Here is a 23,099-nt window from a genome sequence, read left to right as displayed (position 1 = left end):
AGTTTGGGGGGGATTTTGACTAGTTATGAATAATAATACCTTAATTACATGTTAATAACATACAAACCATAGTAAGTTAATCAAATCAAAACTATAATAGTTAAACCAAATCATTTTGCAGCACAAACGATTGGGACAAGGTTGGGGAGGTTTTGACAGTTTGGGGGTGCTGGTTAAGAATAATAACACCTTAATTACACGTTAATAGCAAAAAAAAAAGGTCAAAACATGAATTGCACATTATTTACACATTAATAACATAAAATCATAAAATGTTGATAAAATCTTAATTATAGTTACACCAAAATTGTTTGCAGCACAAATGAATGGGACAACTTTGGAGGGATTCTGACATAGTTGGGGACTAGTTATTAATAACACGTTAGTTACATGTTAATAACAAAAAGTCACACATTGGTTATAACATTAAAACTATAATACGTTAACAAAATCAAACTTACTATAATTAGACCAGGACTTTGCAGCACAAACAATTGGGACAAGTTTGGGGGGGATTTTGACTAGTTATGAATAATAACACCTTAATTACATGTTAATAACATACAAACCATAGTAAGTTAATCAAATCAAAACTATAATAGTTAGACCAAATCATTTTGCAGCACAAACGATTGGGACAAGGTTGGGGAGGTTTTGACAGTTTGGGGGTGCTGGTTAAGAATAATAACACCTTAATTACACGTTAATAGCAACAAAAAAAGTCATAAAACAAGAATTGCACATTATTTACACATTAATAACATAATCATAAAATGTTGATAAAATCTTGATTATACTTACACCAAAATTGTTTGCAGCACAAATGAATGGGACAACTTTGGAGGGATTCTGACATAGTTGGGGACTAGTTATTAATAACACGTTAGTTACATGTTAATAACAAAAAGTCACACATTGGTTATAACATAAAAACTATAATACGTTAACAAAATCAAACTTACTATAATTAGACCTGGACTTTGCAGCACAAACGTAGCACAAACAATTGGGACAAGTTTGGTGGGGGGGGGATTTTGAGTAGTTATGAATAATAACAACTTAATTACATGGTAATAACATAAAAACCATAGATAGGTGATAAAATCAAAACTATAATAGTTAGACCAAATCATTTTGCAGCACAAACAATTGGGACAAGATTGAGGAGATTTTGACGTAGTCGGGGGACTGTTTAAGACTAACAACACCTTAATTACACATTAATACAAAAAAAGGCATAAAACATGAAAATGTCACCTTATTTACACATTAATAACATACAATCATAAAATGTTGATAAAAACCAAAATGTTTATAGTTGGAACAAAATTATTTGCAGCACAAATGAATGGGACAACTTTGGAGGGATTCTGACATAGTTGGGAACTATTTATTAATAACACGTTAATTACATGTTAATAACAGGAAGTCATACAATGGTTATAACATAAAAACTGTAATACATTAACAAAATCAAAATTATTAGAACAAGACTTTGCAGCACAAACGTAGCACAAACAATTGGCACAAGTTTGGGGGGATTTTGACAACGCTCGGGGACTATTTATGAGTAATAACACCTTAATTACATGTTAATAACATAAAAAACATAAGTTAATCAAATCAGATTTATAATAGTTAGACCAAATAATTTTGCAGCACAAACGATCGGGACAAGGTTGGGGAGATTTGGACAACATTTGGAGGGCTGGTTAAGAATAATAACACCTTAATTACACGTTAATAACAAAAAAAAGTCATAAAACGTTAACATTGCAACTATAATATGTAATACATTTTTTAAAAATTAGTGCGACCAAGACTTCTTTGCAGCACAGTAGCACAAACTATTGGGACGAGTTTGGAAGGATTTTGACATCGTTCGGAGCTGGTTATGGATAATAACACATTAATTACACTTTAATAACAAAAAGTCCTACAACGTTAATAACATAAAAACTATAACATGTTAACAAAATAAAAATGATTAGAGTTGACCAAAATTGTTTGCAGCACAAACAAATGGGACAAGTTTGGAGAAATTGTGACATAGTTGGGGACTAGTTAGTAATAACACGTTAATTACACATGAATTACATGTTAATAACATAAAATCATGAAATGTCAATAAAATCAAAATGATTATAGCTAGACCTAAATTGTTTGCAGCACAAATGAATGGGACAACTTTGGAGGGATTTTGACGTAGTTGGGGACTAGTTATTAATAACACATTTATTGCACGTGAATTACGCGTTAATTACACATTAAAAACCTAAAATCATAAAATTTTAACATAAGATCTATACAAGTTGGACCCAAAAGGTTTTCAGCACAAACAATAAAGGGAAGTTTGGAGACGTTTCAACATAGTTGGGGTAAATAGTTATGAATAGTTGCACATTAATTACACGTTAATTACACAATAATAACAATCATAAAACGTTCGTAACATAAACTATAATAGTTGGATCAAAAATGTTTGCAGCAATAATGATTGGGACAAGTTTGGAGCGCTTTGGAAATAGTTATGGACTACTTATAAATAACACGTTAATTGCACGCGAATTACCCATTAATTACACAGTAATAACATCAAATCATAAAATGTTAACATTAAAACTTAACAAGTTAGACCAAAAAAGTTTGCAGCACGAACAATTAGGACAAGTTTGGAGAGGCTTTGACATAGTTGGGGGGGAATAGTTGTGAATAATAGCATGTTAATTACACGTTAATAACAAACATTATTAAATGTTAATAACTTAAACATCATAAAATATTAATAACATAAAAACTATAATGGTTAGAGCAAAATGTTTGCAGCACAAACGATTGGGACAAGTTTGGAGAGATTTGGACATAGTTGGGGGGAGGTCTAGTTATGAATAATAACATAAAAAACATAAGTAGGAGAAGGTGGGGGGGGGGTTGACTAGTTATGAATAATAACACCTTAATTACATGTTAAAAACATACAAACCATAGTAAGTTAATATAATCAAAACTATAATAGTTACACCAAATAATTTTGCAGCACAAACGATTGGGACAAGGTTGGGGAGGTTTTGACAGTTTGGGGGTGCTGGTTAAGAATAATAACACCTTAATTACATGTTAATAGCAACAAAAAAAAGTCATAAAACATGAATTGCACGTTGTTTACACATTAATAAGATATAATCATAAAATGTTGATGAAATCTAAATGATCATAGTTAGACCAAAATTGTTTGCAGCACAAATGAATGGGACAACTTTGGAGGGATTCTGACATAGTTGGGGACTAGTTATTAATAACACGTTAGTTACAAGTTAATAACAAAAACTCACACATTGGTTATAACATAAAAACTATAATACGTTAACAAAATCAAACTTACTATAATTAGACCAGGACTTTGCAGCACAAACGTAGCACAAACAATTGGGACAAGTTTGGGGGGGATTACGACTAGTTATGAATAATAACACCTTAATTACATGTTAACATACAAACCATAGTAAGTTAATCAAATCAGAACTATAATAGTTAAACCAAATAATTTTGCAGCACAAACAATTGGGACAAGGTTGGGGAGGTTTTGACATTTTGGGGGTGCTGGTTAAGAATAATAACACCTTAATTACACGTTAATAGCAACAAAACGTCATAAAACATGAATTGCACATTATTTACACATTAATAACATAAAATCATAAAATGTTGATAAAATCTTAATTATTATAGTTAGACCAAAATTGTTTGCAGCACAAATGAATGGGACAACTTTGGAGGGATTCTGACATAGTTGGGGACTAGTTATTAATAACACGTTAATTACATGTTAATAACAAAAAGTCACACAATGGTTATAACATAAAAACTATAATACGTTAACAAAAATCTAAATTATTATAATTAGACCAAGACTTTGCAGCACAAACGATTGGGACAAGTTTGGAGGGATTTTGACTAGTTATGAATAATAACAACTTAATTACATGGTAACATACAAACCATAGAAAGGTAATAAAATCAAAACTATAATAGTTAGACAAAATCCTTTTGCAGCACGAACAATTGGGACAAGGTTGAGGAGATATTGACATAGTCGGGGGACTGGTTATGACTAACAACACCTTAATTACACGTTAATACAAAAAAAAAGTCATAAAACATGAACATTTCACGTTATTTACACAGTAATAACATACAATCATAAAATGTATATAAAACCAAAATTATTATAGTTGGAACAAAATTATTTGCAGGACAAATGAATGGGAGAACTTTGGAGGGATTCTGACATAGTTGGGGACTAGTTATTAATAACACGTTAATTACATGTTAATAACAGGAAGTCATACAATGGTTATAACATAAAAACTGTAATACATTAACAAAATCAAAATTATTATAATTAGACCAAGACTTTGCAGCACAAACGTGGCACAAGTTTGGGGGGATTCTGACAACGCTCTGGGACTATTTATGAGTAATAACACCTTAATTACATGTTATTAACATAAAAAAAAAAAAGTTAATCAAATCAGATTTATAATAGTTAGACCAAATAATTTTGCAGCACAAACGATCGGGACAAGGTTGGGGAGATTTGGACAAAGTTTGGAGGGCTGGTTAAGAATAATAACACCTTAATTACACGTTAATAACAAAAAAAAGTCATAAAACGTTAACATTGCAACTATTATCCATCCATCCATTTTCTACCGCTTATTCCCTTTCGGGGTCGCGGGGGGCGCTGGCGCCTATCTCAGCTACAGTAATAAAATTTTAAAAAATTAGTGCGACCAATACTTTTTTGCAGCACAGTAGCACAAACGATTGGGACGAGTTTGGAAGGATTTTGACATCGTTGGGAGCTGGTTATGGATAATAACATGTTAATTCCCTCTAATAACAAAACATAAAAAGTTAACATAAAAACTATATGTTAACAAAATAAAAATGATTAGAGTTGACCAAAATTGGTTGCAGCACAACAAATGGGACAAGTTTGGAGAAATCGGGACATAGTTGGGGACTAGTTAGTAATAATGACACGTTAATTGCACATGAATAACATGTTAATAACATCAAATCATAAAATGTTGATAAAATCAAAATGATTATAGATAGACCAAAATTGTTTGCAGCACAAATGAATGGGAAAACTTTGGAGGGATTCTGGCATAGTTGGGGACTAGTTATTAATAACACGTTTATTGCACGTGAATTACGCGTTAATTACACATTAAAAACATAAAATCATAAAATGTTTACATAAAATCTATACAAGTTGGACCAAAAAGGTTTTCAGCACAAACAATAAAGGCAAGTTAGGAGAGGTTTTGACATAGTTGGGGTAAATAGTTATGAATAATAGCACATTAATTACACGTTAATTACACATTAATAACCATCATAAAACGTTCGTAACATAAACTATAATAGTTGGATCAAAAATGTTTGCAGCACTAATGATTGGGACAAAATTGGAGCGCTTTGGACATAGTTCGGGACTAGTTATAAATAACACGTGAATTACCCATTAATTACACAGTAATAACAACAAATCATAAAATGTTAACATTAAAACTTAACAAGTTAGACCAAAAAAGTTTGCAGCACGAACAATTAGGACAAGTTTGGAGAGGTTTTGACATAGTTGGTGGGGCGGGGGGGATAGTTGTGAATAATAGCATGTTAATTACACTTTAATAACATAGACATTATCAAATGTTAATAATGTAAATATCATAAAATATTGATAACATAAAAACTATAATGGTTAGAACAAAAAAGTTTGCAGCACAAACAATTAGGTCAAGTCTGGAGAGGTTTTGACATAGTTGGGGGGAATAGTTGTGAATAATAGCAAGTTAATTACTTGTTAATAACATAAACATTATCAAATGTTAAAAAACATCATAAAATGATAATGACATAAAAACTACAATGGTTAGAGCAAAAATGTTTGCAGCACAAATGATTGGGACAAGTTTGGAGAGCTTTGGACATAGTTGGGGACAAGTTATAAATAACCCATTAATTACCCATTAATTACACAGTAATAACATCAAATCATAAAATGTTAACATTAAAACTATACAAGTTAAACCAAAAAAGTTTGCAGCACAAGCAATTACGACAAGTTTGGAGAGGTTTTGACATAGTTGGGGGGGAATAGTTGTGAATAATAGCATGTTAATTACACGTTAGTAACATAGACATTATCAAATGTTAATATAGTAAACATCATAACATATTAATAACATAAAAACTATAATGGTTAGAGCAAAAAAGTTTGCAGCACAATCGAATTAGACAAGTTTGGAGAGATTTTGACATAGTTGGGGGGAGGTGTAGTTATGAATAATAACACGTTACTTACACATTAATAACATAAAAACATCATTAGGACAAGGGGGGGGGGGGGGGGACTTCTTACAGGACAACCTTAATAAAATCTTACGTCGTGGATTTCTTTCTGCAGCAGAAGAAAACGAGCACGGCAAGTAAGGTGCTCGCCAAGATGGCCGCTGCGGGCGCCACAAAGCCGAGCAGCAGAAACCTGTCTGCACAAAAGCCAAAGGCAACGTTAATGCTACCGCTTATCCGCACGACATGTCGGCTATTTTTGTGGCGTGCTCACCCCGCCCTCGCCCGCCCTGCGACAGCGTCAGCGAGTCATTCCCGATGGTGTTGACAGCCGAGCAGGTGAGGGTCAGGGGCCCGCTCGTGCGGCCCCTCAGTGTCGAAGTGAGCGTATCGGCCGTGAGCGACACGTTGTAGTCTGGGGGCGGGGCTGTGCCGTTGATGATCCATGTGAAAGCCGGCCGCGGGTTCGAGTCCGCCGAGCAGCGGCACAACACTTCTTGCCGCTCGACGACGCACGCCGAGGACGCCCTCTGGATGACGGGCTTATCTGGAGAAGAGAGGGCCCTGGAATTTATTTACTTATATTTTGGTGTAATGCAATGCAAGAAGAAGCTTCGGTGTCAAGGCAGCCGGGAAATATTAACATGATGGGGGAAAAAAAAGGAAAATAAATAAAAAAACAAACCAAAAAAAAAATACATATATATACATAGATATATATACAAAATAAAATAATAAATGATAAATGGGTTGTACTTGTATAGCGCTTTTCTACCTTCAAGGTACTCAAAGCGCTTTGACACTACTTCCACATTTACCCATTCACACACACATTCACACACTGATGGAGGGAGCTGCCATGCAAGGCGCCAACCAGCACCCATCAGGAGCAAGGGTGAAGTGTCTTGCTCAGGACACAACAGACGTGACGAGGTTGGTACTAGGTGGGAATTGAACCAGTGACCCTCGGGTTGCGCACGGCCACTCTTCCACTGCGCCACGCCGTCCCACATAATAAATAAAATGTTACTCAAAGATCATCTATAAGACAGGAGGTCCCTGTTGTTCGTGATAAAATGTGAGTCTAAGATCCTTTATAAGAGAGGATGTCCTGTTTGTAATATAAAGTCGGTCAAAGATCATCTATAAGACAGGGGGAAGTCCCTGTTGCTTGTGATGAAATGTTAGTCAAATATTCTTTATAAGAGAGCAGGTCCTGTTGTTTGTCAGACAAAGTCAGTCAAAGATCATCTACAAGACAGGAGGTCCCTGTTGTTCATGATAAAATGTTAGTTAAAGATCCTTTATAAGAGATGAGGTCCTGTTTTTTGTACTATAAAGTCAGTCAAAGATCATCTATAAGACAGGGGGAAGTCCCTGTTGTTTGTGATGAAATGTTAGTCAAAGATCCTTTATAAGAGAGGAGGTCCTGTTGTTTGTAGTATAAAGTCAGTCAAAGATGCTCTATAAGACAGGAAGTCCCTGATTTTTGTGGGACTGAGTGTGGAAAATGTTAGTCAAAGCTCCCATATTATATATATATATATATATATATATATATATATATATGTATATATATGTATATATATGTGTATATGTATATATATGTGTATATGGATATATATATATATATCCATATATATATCCATATACACACACACACACACACACACATATACATATATATATATATATATACATATATATATATATATATATATATATATACATATACATATATATATATATACATATATATATATATATATATATATACATATATATACATATATATATATATATATATATACATATATATATATATATATATATATATATATATATATATATATATATATGTATATATATGTGTATATGTATATATATGTGTATATGTATATATATGTGTATATGGATATATATATATATATATCCATATATATATCCATATACATATATATATATCCATATACATATATATATATCCATATACATATATATATATATATATATACATATATATATATATATATATACATATATATATATATATATATATATATATATATATACACACACACACACACACACATATATACATATATACATATTACTTTACAATCAGTTGGCTTTCGGCCCGCTGCCAAAAAAATTTCCGCCCAATGCGGCCCCCCAAGTCAAAAAGTTTGGACACCCCCGCTCTAGATGTACTATCATTTGTGATTCATAACATTATTAGGTTGAGTTTTCAAGTGAAACTATTTTTACTAGCGAGCAGCCACAGTAACACGTGGTGTCACCTCGTTGCTAGGTAGAATTGGCAGGGGCACAATCAGACCAGCCCCAAAGCTCAATTTAAAGAAATCCTTTCAACGATATAGCGATAGGAGTAAATAGGTGAATAATCCCACAATCTTTGTAGTGTGAGCGATGGTCAGGTTCAAACACTGATGAAATATTTTAAACAAGACAAAGAAGAAGGGAATTAAATAAAGACAGAAATAAATTTGGCTCAATTGAGGCGAGCGCGTCTGGGCTATAATCTTGTGTACAGTCTCCATCACGCTCTGGCGAAAGATTGTACGCCTCCTCTTTTATTTGGACTTTCCCTGATTACATGGCAACAGCTGTTTCTAAGGGACGGGGGTTGTAAACCGGTGCTGCCTTTGGCCACAAAACAGTTCAAAGAAAAGGTCGTAAAACAGTTCACAGAAGCAGTGCCTGGAGGGGAGTCTGGTCCTGCCTCCTCTTTGCTTTGTAGATCTCGGGTCAAGACAATATCTTTCTGTTGATTACAATACTTGAAAGACACAGAACACCTTCATGTTGCTTCCCATCCTACAGAGTGGAGTTTTACCAGCTTTCTACTTGGTGGGATTAAAGACAGCTTTTGTCCTCTCGCCGGGAACTCGTTGAAACACAAAGTTTTGTGATAACTTAGATGCAATTATTCTGAAGTGAAGTGAATTATATTTATATAGCGCTTTTCTCTAGTGACTCAAAGCACTTTACATAGTGAAACCCAATATCTAAGTTACATTCAAACCAGTGTGGGTGGCACTGGGAGCAGGTGGGTAAAGTGTCTTGCCCAAGGACACAACAGCAGTGACTAGGATGGCGGTAGCGGGAATCGAACCTGCAACCCTCAAGTTGCTGGCACGGCCACTCTACCAACCGAGCTATACCGACAGTTTGGGTCAGTCGGACTACTTCCTACCGACTCTCCCTGTCCTTTCTCTGAGCTAGCCACACAAACAGTAACTGGATTGCCTCATGCCAGGTTGTTTTAGATGAGCTTTGGGGCAGGTTTACTTGTGCCCCTGACAATTCTGCCTAGCAACAAGGCAAGCTGCTGACTGGCTGCTGAATTGCTGGGATGCAACTCTAACTGAGGGTTTTATAATTACACGGAATCCAAGCGGGAATACTTACACAGAACGTTGAGGACGGTGGTCCGCGACTCGGCGCGACCGACCAGGTTCTCGACCGCACAGCGGACCGCCGTGCCCCGCGTCACGTTGTACAAGCGGATGGCGTGCGTGCGAAGGCCCAGGTGAACCGTGCGGCCGCCTCGTTTGTAGAACCAGCTGTACTCTGACACCGGCGGGTCGGCTTTGCACGAGCAGACCAGCAGGGCGCTGCCCCCCTCCTGCAGGGCCAGGGTCTGCACCTGCACCGTCACGTCTTTGGGAGGAACTGCGGGGCAGAAAACGGGAAAAATGTCCAAATGTGCGAGATTGTAGGGAAGCATCAGCAACGTTGTTTTTATGTGCTACAAAATGTTGCCCACAAGGCTATTTCAAAATAAAAGTAGCAAGCAGAAACATATCTCCATTAAATTACCATTTTTATTCTTTTTTTAAATCCCCATACAAATTGCAATTGGTATTTATTACCATTTTGAATCGATTCAAAATGTCAAGAATTAATTTTTTTAAAGATGTATTATTCTAGGCACTACGTCGCTGCTTTGTGAAAGACATAAAGGAGCTTTTCGAACCCCACTGCGCCACGGCGTGGCGCAGTGGGGAGAGTTGCCGTGCGCAACCCGAGCGTCCCTGGTTCAATTCCCACCTAGTACCAACCTCGTCACGTCCGTTGTGTCCTGAGCAAGACACTTCACCCTTGCTCCTGATGGGTGCTGGTTGGCGCCTTGCATGGCAGCTCCCTCCATCAGTGTGTGAATGTGTGTGTGAATGGGTAAATGTGGTAGTAGTGTCAAAGCGCTTTGAGTACCTTGAAGGTAGAAAAGCGCTATACAAGTACAACCCATTTATCATTTATCATTTATTTTGAATGTGTTGTATTTAAACAAAAGCGCCAAACAATATGTTGCAAGAATCGGTTTAAAATGACTCGTTACACCCCAAGAATCAGAAACAAACCAATAACGAGTTGATAAGGTTCCTCATCCTTATGTTTTAAATAGAGCTGTCGATAAGATTTTTTTTAATGAATCGTGATTTTTATTTGTTACACATCTTAATTTATTTGTTTATTGGAATTCAGGCACATATATTTGACAAGGGGTGGACAAAAATACATCAAATCCTGCTCACCCCCCAACAAGTAAACAAAAAAGTATATATACACATATGTGTATATATGCATATACAGTATGTAAATATGCATATATGTATATGTATGCATATGTGTATATGTATATATGCGATTATATATGTATATATGTATGTATATATGTACAGTATGTATGTGTATATACACTGTATATACAGTATATATATGCAGATATGTATATACACATATGTCTATATGTATGCCTACATATACATATATGCATATGTGTGTATATATATATATATATATATATATATGTATGTACACATATATGTATGTATATATATACATATATATATATATACACACATATATATATACATATATACATACATATATATACATATATACATATACACATATATATATACATATATATACATACATATATATATATACATATACACATATATATGTATATATACATGTATATATACACAAATATATATGCATATATATACATATATATATATACACACATATATACATACATATATATACATACATATACATATATATACATATATATAAACATATACATATATATATACATATACATATATATATATACATACATACATATATACATATACACATATATATGTATATATACACAAATACATATGCATATATATACATATATATACACATATACATATATATATACATATACATATATATACACATATACATATATATATACATATACATATATATATACACATATACATATATATATACACATACATATATATACATATATATATATGTACATATATATACATATACATATATATATATATATATACATATATATATACATATATATACATATACATACATATATATATATATATACATATACATATATATATACATATACATATACATATATACATATACATATATACATATACATATATATATACATATACATATATATATACATATACATATATATATACATATACATATATATATATACATACATATACATATATATATACATATACATATACACATATATATATACATATACATATATATATACATATACATATACATATATATATACATATACATATATATATATACATATACACATACATATACATATACATATATATATATACATATACATATATATATACATATACACATACATATATATATACATATACACATACATATATATATACATATACACATATACATATATATATATATATATATATATATACACACACACACAAAATTAAAACCAGTTTTATTTTAAGTTATATAAAAATGTATCAGAGCTTTTTATCTATATTATGGAGGAATGTGGTTACTCATAGAATTGGCACCCAATGTCATTTAAAAAAGTTTTGAATTTGCATCGAGTACCATTTTGACACGAGAATCAATTCTGATTCAAATCGTGAAGTGAAGTGAATTATATTTATATTTTATATATTATATATTTTATTTATATTTATATAGCGCTTTTCTCTAGTAACTCAAAGCCCTTTACATAGTGAAACCCAATATCTAAGTTACATTCAAACCAGTGTGGGTGGCACTGGGAGCAGGTGGGTAAAGTGTCTTGCCCAAGGACACAACGGCAGTGACTAGGATGGCGGAAGCGGGAATCGAACCTGCAACCCTCAAGTTGCTGGCACGGCCACTCTACCAACCGAGCCGTACCGCCCCACACCGTCACCTCCAAGACTTGAATCGAATCCTGTGGTGCACAAAGATTCATAGCTCGACCTTTTACAGTCTTCCTGTTGCAAGGCAGAATCCCTGGGGCACGACTCTTCCTGCCCCGAACCAAAAGAAAAAAAAACTGAGAAAAAAAAAGGCATATTAACAGTAAGTTAAAATATGTGTTATAAAAATGCGCTATTTAATCAGTCTTAATCTTAATCTGTATTGTATATAAATATGTGTGCATCAAAAGTGCTTTTCTGCTGTAGTAAAATGTTTGCAGCCTCTTATTTTTAATTTTCCTGAGGGACCTCTCCTGAAGGAATCAATAATCACCAAGAATGATTCCCGGGCGCGGCAACGCTGCTGCCCACTGCTCCCCTCACCTCCCAGGGGGTGGACAAGGGGATGGAGTAAATGCAGAGAACACATTTCACCAAACTTTTTGTGTGTGTGACAATCATTGGTACTTTTAACTTTAAAGTACTATCTATCTATCTAGACCAGGGGTCACCAACCTTTTTGAAACCAAGAGCTACTCCTTGGGTACTGATTAATGCAAAGGGCTACCAGTTTGATACACACTTAAACAAATTGCCAGATATAGCCAATGTGCTCAATTTACCTTTAATAAATAAGTCTATATATATATAAAAAAAGGGGTATTTCAGTCTGTCATTCCGTCGTACATTTTTTTTCCTTTTACGGAAGGTTTTTTGTAGAGAATAAATGATGAAAAAAACACTGTATTGAACGGTTTAAAAGAGGAGAAAACACGAAAAAAAATGAAAATTAAATTTTGAAACATAGTTTATCTTCAATTTTGACTCTTTAAAATGCAAAATTAAACCGAAAAAAATGAAGAGAAAAACTAGCTAATTCGAATCTTTTTGAAAAAAAAAAAAAAAAAAAATTTTTATGGAACATCATTAGTAATTTTTCCTGATTAGGATTGATTTTAGAATTTTGATGACACGTTTTAAATAGGTTAAAATCCACTTTGAAATAAGATTTAAATTTGATTCCACAGATTTTCTAGATTTGCCAGAATAATTTTTGGGAATTTTAATCATAATAAGTTTAAAGAAATATTTCACAAATATCCTTCGTCGGAAAAACAGAAGCTAAAATGAAGAATTAAATTAAAATGTATTTATTATTCTTTATAATAATAATAAAAAAATACTTGAACATTGATTTAAATTGTCAGGAAAGAAGAGGAAGGAAATTAAAAGGTAAAAAGGTATGTGTGTTTAAAAATCCTAAAATCATTTTTAAGGTTGTATTTTTTCTCTAAAATTGTCTTTCTGAAAGTTATAAGAAGCAAAGTAAAAAAAAAAAAAAATGTATTTAAACAAGTGAAGAGCAAGTCTTTAAAATATTTTCTTGGATTTTTAAATTCTATTTTTTTGTCTCTCTTAGAATTAAAAATGTCGAGCAAAGCGAGACCAGCTTGCTAGTAAATAAATACAATTTAAAAAATAGAGGCAGCTCACTGGTAAGTGCTGCTATTTGAGCTATTTTTAGAACAGGCCAGCGGGCGACTCATCTGGTCCTTATGGGCTACCTGGTGCCCGCGGGCAACGCGTTGGTGACCCCTGATCAAGGGGCACTTCCTTATATTCCCCTTAATGGAGCTCTGCTGTTTTAGGTTCAATTCCAGGGTTTTTGGACGAGTAACCTTGGGGAACATGCTTTATCAGTATCACTCTAAAAATATTTTTTAGCATGATACTGTTTATAGTTTAAATGAGGATTACATTTTTCTTTAATTTCAGGCAAATTGATGCACTTCAAAAAAAATTGAACATTTAAAAAATTAAGTTCTTAAGTTTATCTATATTTTGTTGTTTTGTCTTTAATTTCATGTTAAAAAGGATACAATGTTATGCAATGGTGTACTTTTAACCATTTTATGGACAAATGATTCTATTGATAATAATTGCGAGAGTAATTCTTACATGTAACGTGCAGGTTGTTGGCGGCGACCACAGCTTTGGCGCCCGCGTAGCTGAGCTCACATCGCAGGCCAGCGTTGACCCGGTGGGACACCCGGAAGGTCAGCGAGGCCTGCAACACGGGCGAGTGCTCGTCAGGGTGAAGAGTCCGCACCTCCTGAGCTCCAGGTGGATGTAGGCCACGCCCCCATTGCCAGCGCAGGGTCGGAGGTGAGGAGGGGCAGTAATAGCCCACGCTGCAGTTCAAGGTGACCACCTGACCCTCGATGGCCGACAATACGCCGCTGATAACGGGAGCTTCGGGATTGACTGTCAATGAGGACAACAACTGTTATCTCAATTTTATTCCCCGAAGGTGGATTTCATTCCCCTTTTTATATTTCATACAAGACTCCATGTGTCAAAAACATCACCTTTAAAACTGCAGGATTCTATTTCCAACAAACACCACAGACAAGAAATGGATCACAGAATTAGCCGCTTGTTGCCGGGCAGAACTCATAGGACTCAACCGTTGTTGAAATAAATAAAGTTAAACTGAAACATTTTACTGATTGCTTTGTAAGAGTCTATGAGGTCCTGTTATTTGGAATATAAACTGAGCCGAAGATCTTATATAAAACAGGAGGTCTCTGTTGTTTATGATATACAGTCAGTCAAAGATCCTCTGTAAGACAGGAGGTACATGTTTCTAATAAGTTAGTCAACGATCCTCTATTAGACAGGAGGTCCCTGTTGCTTGTAATACGATGTTTGTCAAAGTCTTCTATAAGACATGAGGTCCCTGCTGTTCATAAAGACTAAGTGTGAAAATGTGAGTCAAAGATCCTCTATGAGAAAGGAAATCTTTGCTGTGTGGGAGACCTAGTGCGAAAAATGTTAGTCAAAGATCCTCTATAAGACGGGAAGTCCTTATTTGTAATAAAGTCAGTCAAATATCACATATAAGAAAGGAGGTTCCTGCTGTTTGCAACAAAATGTTAGTCAAAGATCATATATAAAACACAAGTTCCCTGCTGTTTATAAAAACTAAGTGTGAAAATGTGAGTCAAAGATTTTCCATAAGAAAGGAAGTGCCTGCTGTGTGTGGGACTTAGTGCGAACAATGTTGGTCAAAGATCCTCTATAAGACAGGAAGTCCTTGTTTTTAATAAACTCAGTCAAAGATCACATATAAGGAGGTCCCTGCTGTTTCTAATGCAATGTTTGTCAAAGATCTTCTATAAGACATGAGGTCTCTGCTGTCCATAAAGACTAAGTGTGAAAATGTGAGTCAAAGATCCTCTATAAGAAAGGAAATCTCTGCTGTGTGGGACTTAGTGCGAAAAATGTTAGTCAAAGATCCTCTATAAAACAGGAAGTCCTTGTTTGTAATGAAGTCAGTCAAAGATCACACATAAGAAAGGAGGTCCCTGCTGTTTATAATGCAATGTTTGTCAAAGATCTTCTATAAGACATGATGTCTCTGCTGTTCATAAAGACTAAGTGTGAAAATGTGAGTCAAAGATTAATATAACATTAATAATAATAATATTGAAAGTAAAAATAAACAAAAATAAATAATAATAATGATAATATAAATGATAATAATGATAGTAAAAATAATAATAATAAGAATAATAAGTGCAATACTTACCCAGGACAAGGAGGCGGAAAGACTTGGTCCTCCCCCAAGTTGAGTCCCCACGTGTCTTGAGGGACAGCTGGTAGACCCTGGCGTCGTCCACCCTGACTGTGTCCAGCCTCAGCGAGCAGTCGCCCTCAGAACCCTCACCAGCGGCGGTCACTCGGCCCCGGAAGTCGGCGCTCACCGCTTGCTTGTCCGCGCTGTTGTAGGCCGTGCGGTAAAGGCGGAACAGGAAGCGCTCGTCGCCGTGGTAACGCATCCGCACGTCCACGCGCTCTTTGGCGGGCGGAGGGCGGGGCGAGGACTTGGGCGCAAAGGAGCAGGGGACCACCACGCAGGAGCCCGCCAGAGCCACGACGCTGTCTGGGACGGACGGCTCGGGGGCGGAGGACTGCACCTCGTCCAACATGGCCGCTGCTTGAGTGCACAGATGGACAACATTAATACAACAAGATTATTCATTTTGTTCAAACACTTGGCTGGGAAACAAGCAGTCACGTGCTGGGGGCCCACTGCCTCGAAGTAATGTTTTTGTTTTTCATGCCAACAAAGCAGGAAGAAGGCGCTCAAAAGTCAATTAGGCTCCACCTTTCAAGATGTCCATAAATAAAATGAAATACAATAGAAAATAATAGAATATTATATAACACAATGGAACAGAATAGAACAGGATATAATATAACACATTAAGATAAAATAAAATACAATGGAATAACATAAGATTGAAAATAACAATACAATTGAATAACATAAAATAGAAGAGAATAAAATAAAATTGAAAATAATATGATATAATACTATAGCACAGAATAAAATTAAATAGAAATGGAATAAAATAGAATAGAATAAAATGAAATATAGTATTCAACATAATTGAATAGAATGGAATATAATGGATTAAAATGAAATACAATAAAATGAAAGAATTCTATAGAATAAAATAGAAAACAATATGATATAATATAATAAAATACTATAGCACAGAATGAAATGAAAAAGAAATGGAATACAATAGAATAGAATAAAATTAAATATAGTATGCAACATAACATAATAGAATAGAATGGAATATAATGGATCAAAGTGAAATACAATAAAATAAAATAGACTTCCATTGAACACAATAGAACATTATAGAGAATAAAATGTAATAAAATACAATAACAGAATAAAACAGAACAGAATAGAATACATCAAATAAAATAGAATAGAACAGAATAGAATATATCGAATAAAATGGAACACATTAGAATACAATATAATATGATAGAATATAATAGAATATATTAAATAAAATAAATACATTAGAATACAATATGTTAGAATAGAATATATTAAATAATATAGAATACATTACAATACAACAGAATAGATAAGAATACATTGAATAAATATAATACAATGGTATACAATAGAGTATGATACAATAAAATTACAGAATAGAATACAATACAATAATAGATTAGAAAATAGACTATAATAGAAAATAATATAATATAATAAACAAGAATGGAATATAATTAAGTATATTATAATAATTGTATAGAACAAAATAAAATGAAATAAAAGTGGAATACACTAGAATAGAATAAAATTAAATATGATATAATAGAACATAATACAACAGAATGGAATATAAGAAATAGAATAAAATAATATGTATTACTACAGAACACAATAGAACATTATAGAAAATAATAAAATAAAACTGAACAAACTACAATAACATGGAATAAAACAGAACAGAATTGAATAAAATGAAATATATTAAATAAAACGGAATAAATTAGAATACAATTTATTATGATAGAATAGAATATATTAAATCAAATAGAAATGATTAGAATACAATATGATATAGAATAGATTTAAATATAACAGAATAAAATTGAATACAATAAAATAAAACAAAATAAAATACAACAGAATGGAATATAATACATTGATATGCAATAAAATAGAATACAATAAAATAATGGAAGATAATATCAATAAAATAATAGAATAGAATGGAATAAAATTATATATAACATAATTATATAGAATAGAATAGAATAGAATGCTTTATTGTCATCAAATATAAGAACATGCCAAAGTTTCAGGTGGCGACTCTGTTTTTAGTGCTGTAGTGTTTACCATCTCTCACCGCAGCGTCCGTACATGCTGCTATCTTGGCAACATTGAAAAAAGGCTAAGTCGTGAATGTAAATCTCTATCAAGTATTATTGTAACAACAATGAAGTAAAAGTGAATTGTAATAATAAAATCCAAGCACTTTATTCCTAAATAAAAAGTGTTTTACTGCTGACTCATTCAACTCAGCATTGATCAAGACATGAACCCAATGACAAATATTTAAAAAAAAAGTTCATTGATTGTGTTTCACTGCAGTAATAAAAGCTCAGACTAAAAGAGACATAAACGACAAATCACAGTCCCATCGATTGGAAACACGCAAGTATTTTTAGAAGAGGGAAGAAGACACCAACTGCCTTTCGTTTGGGCGACACTTGAAAAGCGGAAATGTGCGCCAGACTCAATCTGTCTTTTGACTAAAACCACACAATGTGAGAAATCTGGAAAGTTTTGCTTTGGTGAAGACAAGAAAGATGGAAGAATGTTTGAAGGACTCACCGAAGACGAGCGTCCACAGCAGAGACATGGCTGCAAACAAGCCACACTACAGTTACTCCTTCAATAGTTGCAGCACAATAATAATAATAATAATAATAATAATATTAATAATACCCTGCGATGAGGTGGCAACTTGTCCAGGGTGTACGCCGCTTTCCGTCCGAATGCAGCTGAGATAGGCTCCAGCGACCCCCCGCGACCTCAAAAGGGACAAGCTGTAGAAAAGGGATGGATGGAATGATAATAATAACTAATAATAATAATAATAATAATAATAACCTGATGGTTAATTAGCTGCTGGGAGAGAGACTGACTGACACAAGAGTTGTGAGTGCGAGGCGACACGTGACAGCCAGTGAGTCATCCTCACACTTCCTCAAACACGACACCCATCAAACATGTATCAACGTTGTTGCCCTAGGGTAAACTGGGTAACACATGGCACACTGACAAAGCTTAACCTATTGTTACTATAACAATCTACAAGATTAATATACGTTGCCTCTCTCTCTTCCCCTCCATCTTTCCGTATTCCTTTTTTTTAATTTTTATCTTTCTAGTTATCATTTTGTGTACGTATTGTTGCATTTGAACAACTGTATTGTTGATAATAGAGGTAAACTATTGGTATTGTTCATAATCAATAGCGCTTTTTCTATTGGTATTTGTATTGCTCCAGTTGTAGTGTAAAAATGCTCATTGTCATTTCTACATTATAATTTATTTCACTAACTGCTTCTTTGCTATCACTTTTACGACCATGTTTGTACATATTGTATGTGCTGGTGTTGTGCTATTGTTGTTATTGTTGGGTTTGCTGCTGTTGTTGTTGTCTCTCTGTTTAATCCCTCTCTTATCCCCACAATTTACCCCTAAGTCTTCCTTAGAACAAACAAGGACTTAGATTTACCTGGCCCGGATGTGGGTCACCGAAGCCATCCCCCTCTGGAGCCGGGCCAGGAGGTGGGTCACGATGGCGAGCGGCTGGTGGCAAACCGGGTACAGCCCGAAGTGGCAACGTGGGTCACCCCTCCAATGGGCTCACCACCCACCTCGAATGCAGTGTGAGCTGGGCGGAAAAAGGTAGGACACTCGGGGATCCGATCCACAGCTACTTGAGCTAGCTATTGGGACGTGGAACGTCACTTCGCTGGGGGGTAAGGAGCCAAAGCTGGTGCGTGAGATGGAGAAGTTCCGGCTGGATACAGTCGGACTCACTTCGACGCACAACAAGGGCTCTGGAACCAGTTCCCTCCAGAGGGGCTGGACTCTCATCCACTGGCGTTGCAAGCACTAAGAGGCGACGGGCTGGGGTGGCAATTCTTGTTGCCCCCCCGGCTCAAAGCCTGCACGTTGGACTTGAACCCAGTAGACGAGAGGGTAGCTTCCCTACGCCTTCGTGTTGGGGGCGGACCGGTCCTGACTGTTGTTTGTGCTTATGCACCAAACAGCAGGTCCAAGTACCTACCATTTTTGGATTCTCTTGAGGGAGTACTGGAGAGTGCTCTCTCGAGGGAATCCTTTGTTCTACTGGTGGCAGGCAGGGTACAGCCCGAAGTGGCAACGTGGGTCACCCCTCCAATGGGCTCACCACCCACCTCGGATGCAGTATGAGCTGGGCGGCAAAGGTAGGACACTTGGGGGTCTGGTCCTCGGCTAATTGAGCTAGCTATTGGGACGTGGAACGTCACTTCGCTGGGGGGTAAGGAGCCAGAGCTGGTGCATGAGATGGAGAAGTTCCGGCTAGATATAGTCGGACTCACTTCGACGCACAGCAAGGGCTCTGGAACCAGTTCTCTCGAGAGGGACTGGACCCTCTTCCACTCTGGCGTTGCAAGCACTGAGAGGCGACGGGCTGTTGCCCCCCCGGCTCAAAGCCTGCACGTTGGACTTGAACCCAGTAGACGAGAGGGTAGCTTCCCTACGCCTTCGTGTTGGGGGCGGACCGGTCCTGACTGTTTGTGCTTATGCACCAAACAGCAGGTCCAAGTACCTACCATTTTTGGATTCTCTTGAGGGAGTACTGGAGAGTACTCTCTCGAGGGAATCCTTTGTTCTACTGGTGGCAGGCAGGGTACACCCCGAAGTGGCAACGTGGGTCACCCCTCCAATGGGCTCACCACCCACCTCGGATGCAGTGTGAGCTGGGCGGAAAAAGGTAGGACACTCGGGGATCCAATCCACGGCTACTTGAGCTAGCTATTGGGACGTGGAACGTCACTTCGCTGGGGGGTAAGGAGCCAAAGCTGGTGCGTGAGATGGAGAAGTTCCGGCTAGATACAGTCAGACTCACTTCGACGCACAACAAGGGCTCTGGAACCAGTTCTCTCCAGAGGGGGTGGACTCTCATCCACTGGCGTTGCAAGCACTAAGAGGCGACGGGCTGGGGTGGCAATTCTTGTTGCCCCCCCGGCTCAAAGGCTGCACGTTGGACTTGAACCCAGTAGACGAGAGGGTAGCTTCCCTACGCCTTCGTGTTGGGGGCAGACCGGTCCTGACTGTTGTTTGTGCTTATGCACCAAACAGCAGGTCCAAGTACCTACCATTTTTGGATTCTCTTGAGGGTGTACTGGAGAGTGCTCTCTCGAGGGAATCCTTTGTTCTACTGGTGGCAGGCAGGGTACAGCCCGAAGTGGCAATGTGGGTCACCCCTCCAATGGGCTCACCACCCACCTCGGATGCAGTGTGAGCTGGGCGGCAAAGCTTGGACACTCGGGGGTCCGATCCTCGGCTACTTGAGCTAGCTATTGGGACGTGGAACGTCACTTCGCTGGGGGGTAAGGAGCCAAAGCTGGTGCGTGAGATGGAGAAGTTCCGGCTAGATACAGTCGGACTCACTTCGACGCACAACAAGGGCTCTGGAACCTGTTCTCTCCAGAGGGGCCGGACTCTCATCCACTGGCGTTGCAAGCACTAAGAGGCGACGGGCTGGGGTGGCAATTCTTGTTGCCCCCCCGGCTCAAAGCCTGCATGTTGGACTTGAACCCAGTAGACGAGAGGATAGCTTCCCTACGCCTTCGTGTTGGGGGCGGACCGGTCCTGACTGTTGTTTGTGCTTATGCACCAAACAGCAGGTCCAAGTACCTACCATTTTTGGATTCTCTTGAGGGAGTACTGGAGAGTGCTCTCTCGAGGGAATCCCTTGTCCTACTGGTGGCAGGCAGGGTACACCCCGAAGTGGCAACGTGGGTCACCCCTCCAATGGGCTCACCACCCACCTCGGATGCAGTATGATCTGGGCGGGAAAGGTAGGACACTCGGGGGTCCGATCCATGGCTACTTGAGCTAGCTATTGGGACGTGGAACGTCACTTCGTTGGGGGGTAAGGAGCCTGAGCTGGTGCGTGAGATGGGGCTCTGGAACAAGTTCTCTCGAGAGGGACTGGACCCTCTTCCACTCTGGCGTTGCAAGCACTGAGAGGCGACGGGCTGGGGTGGCAATTCTTGTTGCCCCCCCGGCTCAAAGCCTGCACGTTGGACTTGAACCCAGTAGACGAGAGGATAGCTTCCCTACGCCTTCGTGTTGGGGGCGGACCGGTCCTGACTGTTGTTTGTGCTTATGCACCAAACAGCAGGTCCGATTACCTCCCCTTTCTGGATTCTCTCGAGGGAGTACTGGAGAGTGCTCTCTCGAGGGAATCCCTTGTCCTGCTGGGGGACTTCAACGCTCATATTGGCAATGACAGAGAAACCTGGAGCGGCGTGATAGTGAAGAACAGTCGCCCACCGAACTCGAGAGGTGTTTTGTCATTGGACTTTTGTGTTGGTCACAGATTGTCCATAACAAACACCATGTTCAAAAATAAGGGTGTCCATAAATGCACTTGGCACCAGGACACTCTCGGCCGCAGCTTGATGATGGACTTTGTAGTTTGCGGTCTCATGTTTTAGACACTCGGGTGAAGAGAAGGGCAGAGTTTTCTACCGATCACCATGCGGTGGTGAGTTGGCTCCGAGTTTGGGGGAGGATGCCGGACAGACCTGGCAGGGCCAAATGCATTGTGAGGGTCTGCTGGGAAAGTCTAGTAAAGTCTCCTCTCAGAGACAGTTTCAATTCCCACCCCTCGAAGAACTTTGAACATGTCACGAGGGAGGCGCTGGATATTGAGTCCAAGTGGAGCATGTTCCGTATCTCTACTGTCGAGGCGTTCAATTGGAACTGTGGCCGCAAGGTAGTTGGTGCCTGTCGTGAGGGATGCCATCAAGGTGAAGAAAGAGTCTTATCGGGTCTTTTTGGCTCATGGGACTCCA

General features: G+C 37.1%; 1 protein-coding gene across 4 annotated transcripts in view; it reads right to left on the bottom strand.

Annotated features, from left to right (window-relative positions):
* The window catches only part of LOC133539738 (sialoadhesin), a 30,362-nt gene extending 11,087 nt beyond the window's left edge, over positions 1–19,275 (bottom strand). Inside the window, exons 1-8 of one of the 4 annotated variants that reach the window (XM_061881868.1) lie at positions 19,129–19,275; positions 18,964–19,064; positions 18,850–18,879; positions 16,225–16,632; positions 14,592–14,897; positions 9,796–10,059; positions 6,638–6,910; positions 6,458–6,560 (exon numbers count right to left, since the gene is read on the bottom strand). In XM_061881868.1, the coding sequence (XP_061737852.1) occupies positions 6,458–6,560; positions 6,638–6,910; positions 9,796–10,059; positions 14,592–14,897; positions 16,225–16,632; positions 18,850–18,877 (1,382 nt within the window). In that variant the 5' untranslated portion in view covers positions 18,878–18,879; positions 18,964–19,064; positions 19,129–19,275. Of the gene's footprint in view, positions 1–6,457; positions 6,561–6,637; positions 6,911–9,795; positions 10,060–14,591; positions 14,898–16,224; positions 16,633–18,849; positions 18,880–18,963 lie in introns of all 4 variants that reach the window. The other 3 variants (XM_061881870.1, XM_061881869.1, XM_061881871.1) reach the window with 3 other exon arrangements.
* Positions 19,276–23,099: the final 3,824 nt, after the last annotated feature.

Source organism: Nerophis ophidion, linkage group LG21, assembly GCF_033978795.1.
Source record: "Nerophis ophidion isolate RoL-2023_Sa linkage group LG21, RoL_Noph_v1.0, whole genome shotgun sequence".
Classification (NCBI taxonomy): Eukaryota; Metazoa; Chordata; class Actinopteri; order Syngnathiformes; family Syngnathidae; genus Nerophis; species Nerophis ophidion.
Note: the sequence above shows the minus strand (reverse complement) of the source record. Positions and strands in the feature narration are given on the sequence as shown.